This window comes from Cervus canadensis, chromosome X, assembly GCF_019320065.1.
Source record: "Cervus canadensis isolate Bull #8, Minnesota chromosome X, ASM1932006v1, whole genome shotgun sequence".
NCBI classification, from domain to species: Eukaryota; Metazoa; Chordata; class Mammalia; order Artiodactyla; family Cervidae; genus Cervus; species Cervus canadensis.
This window is the reverse complement of record NC_057419.1, coordinates 141,850,973-141,860,847: the sequence shown is the minus strand read 5'-3', so window position 1 is coordinate 141,860,847 and position 9,875 is coordinate 141,850,973. Positions and strand designations below refer to the sequence as shown.

The window sequence follows — 9,875 nt, the reverse complement described above, 5'->3', positions numbered from 1 at the left end:
CTAACAAACACATGAAAAGATTCTCAACATCACTCATTATCGGAGAAACGCACATCAAAACCACAATGAGGTACCACCTCACAGCAGTCAGAATGGCTGCTATCAAAAAGTCTACAAACAATAAATGCTGGAGAGGGTGTGGAGAAAAGGGAACCCTCTTACACTGTTGGTGGGAATGCAAACTAGTACAACCACTATGGAGAACAGGGTGGAGATTCCTTAAAAAACTGGAAATAGAATTGCCATACCACCCAGCAATCCCACTCCTGGGCATACACACTGAGGAAACCAGAATTGAAAGAGACACATGTACCCCAAAATTCATCACAGCACTGTTTATAATAGCCAGGACATGGAAGCAACCTAGATGTCCATTGGCAGATGAATGGATAAGAAAGCTGTGGTACATATACACCATGGAATATTACTCAGCTATTAAAAAGAATGCATTTGAATCAGTTTTAATGAGGTACATGAAACTGGAGCCTGTTATACAGCGTGAAGTAAGTCAGAAAGAAAAACACCAATACAGTATATTAACGCATATATATGGAATTTAGAAAGATGGTAACCATGACCCTATATGCAAGACAGCAAAAGAGACACAGATGTAAAGAAGAGACTTTTGGACTCTGTGGAAGAAGGTGAGGGTGGGATGATTTGAGAGAACAGCACTGAAACATGTATATTACCATATGTGAAACAGATCACAAGTCCAGGTTCAATGCATGAGTGCTCAGGGCCAGTGTACTGGGATGACCCTGAGGGATGGGATGGGAGGGAGGTGAGAGGGAGGTTCAGGATGGGGAACACATGTACACCCATGGTTGATTCATATCAATGTATGCCAAAAACCACTACAGTATTGTAAAGTAATTAGCCTCCAATTAAAATACATTAATTAATTAAGAAAAAGATTCAACAACTAGCTGAAGAACAGGACAATGAGAAAGTAAATCTAGATTAAAATTTCATAAGGCAATTAGTAGATTTAAAAAAGGAAAAACAGAAACACAACTTAAAGAAGCATTCTCAAGAGAAAAGAACTAGATATGGCAGTATGCATTGCAATATTAATAGCACTAAATAACATTTCAATTGACCCTGCCAGTTCATGCTATAAATTCATGTTTTTTGCCAACCAAAATACCAGGGGGAAAACATATTGAAACAATCAAATACCTGGTACTCTTTGCTGCCATGAAAATGCAAAAGAGAAAAACATCTCACTCATTTTAGCAATTTTAAATGCTAATTTTTATTTACTGCTAACTGTGCAAAGGACATCAATACTGTGCAGTAAAACAATTACATAAATCTAATATTAAACAATAGCATATGGGATAAATCTAAAGCAGAGCACCATGTGCCTTCAAAATTGGTTAATATCATAGAATGCAACTCAGGTCAGACGATTCTTAAGAAACCTGAAGAGCTCTCTCTTTTAATATCATTAAGTTAGTTACTCACAAGCAAATGCTCTTGGTTTTGCTTCATTTTTTAGAAAAAAGTAGAAGGCTTTCCAATTTTGCATTGTTTAATATGATGTGTGACATCTGAACCAAGGAAACAGTTCGTATGATTTATTCATTTTATCAATTGGTACCATCAACTAATATAAAGCTGACAAGCTGGCTGAAAGGAAAACAACTAAATACAATGAAATGTGCTCAAATATGGGGTTAGTTGTACATTCATCTCAATTTCGTTATTCACAACCCAAAGAAATACTCCTTCATTTTAAAGTACTATTTTAAATCAAAAGATAAAATAATCTTAAAGACAGACACAATAGTAACCACTCTAACCACCCTAAATCACTTAAACACTAACATAAAACACTTTTTAAAGCCAAAATAGCAAGAAAGATGGCAGTGCAAGAATACTTCATACTGTGAATCTTACATATTCTGAGGTACATAATGAGAAGCTGAGGAAGGGGCAGCAATATAGCCAAGTGGCCCAGGACTCATAGCACCATGAATCTGCGGAGAACCACCATACGCTGCACTAACTGGATGCCAGGGAGCAAAGTAGGGATAATCTGGCACAACAGGAAGGCAGGAATCAAAACCTGGCAAAGGTGGCTGCCCATACGGATCTGACATCACTGGATAATACACTGTTCCATGAGGGACAGATGCAGGGTCAGCATTTGGAAAAGTACCTGAAACAAAGCACACAGTACACTTCATATACAAAGATTCACTAAACATCAACGTAAATGGATGTTCTTGAGGTAAAAATGAAATTTAGCATTAACTCTAAGAAAATATCCTAAAAAAAAAAAAAAAGAAAATATCCTACAATTCTAAGAGGAACACTTTAGATATGAACATTACTGACCAAAACAGGCTACTAAAATATAAAAATTTTCTAATTAAAAAAATTAAACATATATGTATATAAAATGTATCAAATGTACTCTACCTAGAGATAGCTACCTTTCTTGGATGAGTTAGGTATCAACAGACAAAATACACAAAGAAACATTCTCTAGAGTCATTTTTGTCAATTAAGTTCTTAAAAGAGTTGGTCACAATTATCAAGTATTTTTTTCCGTATGACACATATCACCCAAATAACCATTTTGTATTATTTTAGCAATTAAAAACTCAAGTGTTTTTATAGTCTGGTCTATACTTGAAGGTAAAATTCTGAAAAGCATTCCAAAAATTTAACAGTCATCACTTAAATGTCATTAACATGCTAACATCATTTTAATTTTATAGCACTTCTACTGCATCAGTTTCAGTGGAAATAAACAGATGCTGTTCTGCCATTATAGTGAATATATAAATGTTTTTTTTAATGGATTCCTTTATTACTTGGGATAACTTCATTTTGTGAAATTAAGACAGGCACTGTCTCATGTTTACTACAATAAAAATAGCTCTATAAAAGGTAAGTGGAACAAAAAGGCAGTAAAAGTTGGTATCTTAATTTGTATTACCATGGAGCACATCATACCACCACATGAGGGATGAGATTTTATAGTCCTAATATTGTAAACTATAATATGCCTTCAAAAGGGAGGAGGGAAAGAAAATTCACATTCCTCACATGCAACAGGATGAGTATACTTATACATATAAATCAGACTTAGGGAGGTTAGGTAACTTAGTGGAAATCACATCCATCAAGTAGCAGTTGCTGGAATGGAAAGCAGATTTGGTTAGGTTAGTATACATTGTTCTACCTCCTGCTGATTCTAAGATGGGCAGTCCAAAGATCCTATTCTAAACCCTTCAAAATGTCTCCTGATCTATATTATACTATAAACTGACAGAAAAAGCAAGCATCCTTATGGTCTGGCACAGAGGTCTCTTTGGTCTCAGGATCCCTTCATATTCTTAAAAATTGAGGACCTCAAATAGATTTTCCTTATGTGGGTTATATTTATCAATATTTATCCCATTAGGAATTAAACTAAGTTAAATATGTTATTTCACATAAAAATAAACCAATTATGTTAAACTCATTTTTCATAAAAATCTGTATTATTCACCCCCCCCCCAAAAAATTGTGAAACCAGTGGCACTGTTTTATACTTGTGTAATCTCTAATGTATGGCTTAACAGAAGACAGCTGGATTCTCATATCTGCTTCTGTATTTTATCTATTACAATATATCCACTTCAGTATTCTTGCCTGGAGAATCCCACAGACAGAGGAGCCTGGTGGGCTATAGTTCATAGGGTCGCAAAAAGTCGGACATGACTGAAGCAGTTTAACACACATACACATTACAATATATTTAGTTGAAATACATGAAGAAAATCTGGCCTCATACAGATATGTAGCTGGAAAAGAGAGAAGTCCTAATAATTAGCCTTTTCAGATAACTGTAGATATTCTTTGATACTACACCAAAACTAGGTAAGTGGTGATTTGAGAGGTCAATCGCAATGTGGACTATTCATACTTTGTTAACATTAAAATCTATTGTTTTTTCTTGCAGACATCTTTTACAAAATCATGCACAGGTAAGACTATACACAGTAATTGGGAAAATACTATTTCACTAAGTTATACAGATCTCCCACATGTTGACACATTTCATTATACAATGTAAAAAACCGTATCATAAATAGCCCCCCATCATCTATTTTATTAAAAGAAACAATTATGTACTAGAAGCTGTCAAGCTCATGGTTATTAGATAAAAATTAGAATTCTGGATAACTTATATTTGAAAGTTGGAATTTCTATCTTTGACAAAAAAACATACTATCCATTGCCCTCCTTGAAGTGACAAGCTTAGCTGTTCATTTGAGAAAATGTCTGCCAGACCCCCAGTCTGAACAACCAGTTTGTCTATCATTCTGTCAAGTAAAAATAGCATTCCATGAAAGTCAGCTAGTTTAGCTCGAAACTCAAGCTCACAAATCCTTTTCTTTTAAAGTCAATTATCATACTTAGATATGTAGAGAGCTTTCTGAATACTTCCTATTTTGTCATATACAATATTAAATACAATTTTTCAAAGATTAAAAATTTAGTAAATAAGAGCTTCTTTGATCAAACACAAAACAAATAAAGCTGGCATTTTTATATCAAGCATGTGTGAAAACGCTGATTACTAGCATAGTTTGGTGCCCCTGCTTTGATTTGTGCTTAGGTGTCAGCTATTCTACCCACACTGATTTTTGCACCCTTAATGCAAATCTAAAACAGCAAAAGAGACAAAATCCATGTATTACAATGAATACTTTTAGCCTCATGGAGCCCTTGAAAGAATTCCAAGGGACCCCAAGAGGTTCATGTACCATGCTTTAAGAAATGCTGGTGTAGGATGAATGGATAACAAAGTCGTGGTACATATTACTCAGCCATAAAAAGGAATAGATTTGAGTTGGTTGTGAGGTGGATGAACCTAGAGCCTCTTATGCACAGTGAAGAAAGTCAGAAAAATATAGTATATTAATGCACATATACGAAGTCTAAAAAATAGTACTGATGAACTATTCACAGAGAAGAAATGCAGATGTAGACGTAGAGAACAGACAGGTGGACACAGAGGAAGAAGAGGGCAGGACAAATTGAGAAAGTAGCATTGACATATACACACTATCATGTGTAAAACAGCTAGCTAGTGGGAAGCTGCTGTATAACATAGGGAGCTCAGCCTGGTGCTCGGTTGACAACCCAGAGGGGTGAAGGCTCAAGAGGGAGAAGACACGTATATAAAATTATGACTGATCCACAGTGATGTATAGTAGAGACCACCACAACATTGTAAAGCAATTATCCTCCAATTAAAAATATATATGGGTGGTTTAGTCGCTAAGTCGTGTCTGACTCTTGCAACCCCATGGACTATAGCCCACCAGGCTCCTCTGTCCATGGGCTTCTCCAGGCAAGAATATTGGAGTGGGTTGCCATTTACTTCTCAAAATATATATATATGTATGCAAAATTTAAAAATAAAGCTACTGATTAAATGAACCAAATTTAGGAAAAGGTTTAAACTGAACTTCCTATTTCTACACTTTTGTTGCAATACACAGTTACATGGTTACATAAAAAAAAAGAAATGTTGGTCTATCTGAAGTCTATTATTGTTACACACAATAAAATTCAATTGTCTTTCTTATAGAAAATTTCTCACTACACGCTTACCATTTGCTGATACTTCTGCCTGTGTGCCATCTTGTCTCTCCACCTCACTGTATAACTGAGGAATGGTTTGATCTACTAGAGGTGGCGGCTCCGTATAGACTGGATAATTCTCTGCATGAAGCTGCTGCTGTTGCATCTGTGGCACATAGACCATGGAGTGCCAGTAGCTGTGGTGATAGCACTTGGGCAAGAAAGTGAAAAAAAAACAAACACTTTACTATTTCTTTTCTTAAAGTAGTACCATTGTTCACTGAGAAAGGTGGGAGGGGGGATCGGGATGGGGAATACGTGTAAATCTATGGCTGATTCATATCAATGTATGACAAAACCCACTGAAATGTTGTGAAGTAATTAGCCTCCAACTAATAAAAAAAAAAAAAAAGCTAGGCCATGATTTTCAGGTGAGATAACAATGACTTTTGAAATAAATGACATGATATTTAGAAAATCTATTCTCTATAGCAACTTTAAGATCTTTTGCAGCCTCTGTATTTCATATTTGGACCAGAAATTCTTTAAGGAAAGCACTCTAAGAAAATTAGAGATATACACAATGGTTTGTATACAAAGATATTTGTTATAGCATTATTTTTAAAGGCAAAAAAATTAACAGCCTAAATATTCAATAAGAAACTTGAGTGCATTATGACACAGACATGATGGAATACAATACAGGCAATAAAAAAAATCATGGCATCAAATTAAAAAAAGTGCTCATATTGTTTAACTTAAAAAGTTTACAAAATTACATAGCATAGTCCACATTTTATGAAATAAGCTGTAAGGAAATATATCAAAATGTACATTGATTACACAAGTGATTTCAGTTTTCTTTACACATCAGTATTTTTCCATATGCTCCATAATGAATGCTGTTACTTTTAATATGAGAAAATATTAAAGTATCTATTCTATATATGAATCTGCTTGCAATGCAGGAGATGTGGGTTCGATCTCTGTGTCAGGAAGATCCCCTGGAGAAGGAAATGGCACCCCACTCCAGAATTCTTGCCTGGGAAATCCCATGGGCAGAGGAGCCTAGCAGGCTACAGTCCATGGGGTTGCAAAAGAATATGACAATGGCTTAGTGACTAAACGACAATAACAACAAAATGTAGGAGACTATACTGCACAACACAGGGAACATAGTCAATATTTTATAAATATTTATAAATGGAGCATAGCCTTTAAAAATTGTGCATCACTATACTGTACATCTGTAACATATAATATGGTACAGCAACTATACTTAAAAACACTAAAAATAAATAAATAATAAAACTGCCTCTGCTTTGTTTCCACATGTCACTATAATAAACGTAACTGAAGGGGCAAGCATTTTATTTCTCCAATTCTTGAAACTGCGTTTAGGAAATACAGTTTCAAGAACAAAAATCCACTCCATTACCCTTAAATTATAAATGTGTGCCTATCGGGGAAGATAGTTTCTTACCCGATGTCAGAGATACCTTTCAGTGATATTAAGATATTTGTCAGTATTCCCTTTCTACAACTCAGGAAAATGGTAAAAATCAGTGTTTGGCAAGTATCTATAAACACAAGTGCTTTAAAAATAATACAGCTCTTTAAATGTCTTTGACTTAGTCTAATTACTTTTCACATAAAATACAGAAATAGCCACAAAAATGTTTTAAGTAAATCGGATAAATAATCCATTTGAGACAGAAAAACATAGTGAACGGTTAGCATATGATGTTAAACATGGAGGCCAATATATTCTAAAGTTGTACTGCATAGAGACCCCATTCACAACAATTTAAAACTATTTTATAAGAGAAGCTGAAGCACTAGGAGGTTAAAGTACAAAATTGGCCTGGGTCACCTTCAGAGATATAAAGACAGAAATAAACCTTTTAGGTCACTCAAAGTGTTCTTGAGTTTTAAGGTTCAAGAGTCTGATTATCAAAACAGCTTACATTTTTAAGATAGCTTTTTTTAAATCAAAGAAATTTTAACAGGACTCTTACCTGTAATCCCAGATTGAAATAGTACTGCAAAACTTTTGTATCTAAAATTAAATATTTAAATTTTAGTGACTAGATGACATAAAAAATTAAAACTTACCACTTAAAGAGCTCTTCTCTTCGACTATTAATGTATATACAACAAATGTAGTCTTCCCACATCAACACTACCCTCAATCCTACCTTATAGTAAATGACCATTTACCTAACACTAAGATCATGTTCTAACCGAAGGTTTAATCAAAAATACATATTTTAATTATACTCTTAATATTAGGCAGATGTTACAGGAATACTACTATGCAAATACTTAGAATGTAATAAAGGCATTTTCTTGTCTCAAGACTAAAATTTTATTTTAATACAAATCTACTACAAAAGCAATCATACTGGTCTTTGGAGCTAAGATACAGTACAAATTAATGATCTATGAATGCCAGGATCAGTGATGTCCACTAAGATAACCAGCACTGTTTAAAACAATCTACCTTGTTTTTATTTAACATGACAAACATACCACCACCACTAGAACTCCGAAAAGAGGAGGCAATGAGCAAGGTAACTCAAATTATACCCTAAGGTGATAAAATTTCTCCAGACATAGAACTTAATTAAAAATTCCTACAAATAAACAAAAACTAGATGTATGAGAGAAGAGGGAATAACCTTAGCATTTCAATTATAGCTCTAAATGCATTTTCACTGATTGACCTGGAATTCACATATATTCTTATCAGTGTAATGAGTTTCACTAACAAACTCTCAGAAAGCCCCTCCTTCTTAAGTTGGAGACTCCCAATACATACAAATGTATTTACTGCTTCTTTAAAAGAATAAGCTTGTATTCTATTATGTGGGAGTACAGTATAAAAGCCTAATGCTCAAGCTGAAGAATATGAAAAGATAATAGCAGGAAGTAAATCCACAAATGGCATGGGATTCCACCTCTTGGTATTCACATACATTCACACAAAATTTGCATACAAAATACACAACAGTTATTCACAATAGCAAAAATGTGGTAACAACCCAAATGTCCATCAACTAATAGATAATAAAATAGAGTGTATCTATATATAATGGACTGTTACTCAGCTGAAAAAAAGAAGGAAATACTGACATATGTTATAACATGGATGAACCCTGAAAACACTATGCCAAGTGAAAGAAGTAAGCCTACAAAAGACCACATATTATATGACTCCAGAATAGGCAGAACTGTACCAGAATAGGCAAATCTAGAGATGGAAAGCAGAACAGTAGTTGCCAGGGTCAGAGAGAATGAAGACTAACTGCTAATGGGTACAGGGTCTCTTTTGGGGTTATGAAAATGTTCTGGAATTAGATAGTGGTGATAGCTGCATAAATCTGTGCATACACTAAAAAGCACTGAATTACATATACTTTACATGGATGATTTGTATGGTGCATGAATTATATCTCAAGCTGTTAAAAAATGGCAGGCAAGGACTAGAAGAACTCAAAAACATCACTTTGAAATGTAATCAGGGTGGGATCATGAAAATGATAGGATTTAAATAGGAAATTAGATGGAAGAGTGGGGGGCAAAGAATGTGAGTAGGTTCACCATGTTAGCAAAGGCTTAGAAGTAGAAAACCAGGTGCATAGAGTTCTTGTAAAAGTAGGAGATAAGGTACAACTGTGGAAGAATGACCAGCAGGTTCTTATAAAACTAAACACAGGTTGATTCCTCCAGTTCCACTCTTCTTTCTCAAGATCACTTTGGCTATTCGAGGTTTTTTGTATTTCCATACAAATTGTGAAATTATTTGTTCTGGTTCTGTGAAAAATACCATTGGTAGCTTGATAGGGATTGCATTGAATCTATAGATTGCTTTGGGTAGTATAGCCATTTTGACAATATTGATTCTTCCAATCCATGAACACAGTATGTTTCTCCATCTGTTTGTGTCCTCTTTGATTTCTTTCATCAGTGTTTTATAGTTTTCTATGTATAGGTCTTTTGTTTCTTCAGGTGGATGTACTCCTAAATATTTTATTCTTTTTGTTGCAATGGTGAATGGTATTGTTTCCTTAATTTCTCTTTCTGTTTTCTCATTGTTAGTGTATAGGAATGCAAGGGATTTATGTGTGTTAATTTTATATCCTGCAACTTTACTATATTCATTGATTAGCTCTAGTAATTTTCTGGTAGAGTCTTTAGGGTTTTCTATGTAGAGGATCATGTCATCTGCAAACAGTGAGAGTTTCACTTCTTCTTTACCTATCTGGATTCCTTTTACTTCT

At 34.5% G+C, this 9,875-nt stretch overlaps 1 protein-coding gene across 1 annotated transcript in view; it reads right to left on the bottom strand.

The window, feature by feature from the left end:
- Positions 1–1,233: 1,233 nt before the first annotated feature.
- Positions 1,234–9,875, bottom strand: part of ALG13 (ALG13 UDP-N-acetylglucosaminyltransferase subunit) — a 73,042-nt gene continuing 64,400 nt past the window's right edge. Inside the window, 3 exon segments of the mRNA XM_043457796.1 lie at positions 1,234–2,167; positions 5,623–5,803; positions 7,611–7,651. Of these exon segments, the coding sequence (XP_043313731.1) occupies positions 1,902–2,167; positions 5,623–5,803; positions 7,611–7,651 (488 nt within the window). The 3' untranslated portion in view covers positions 1,234–1,901.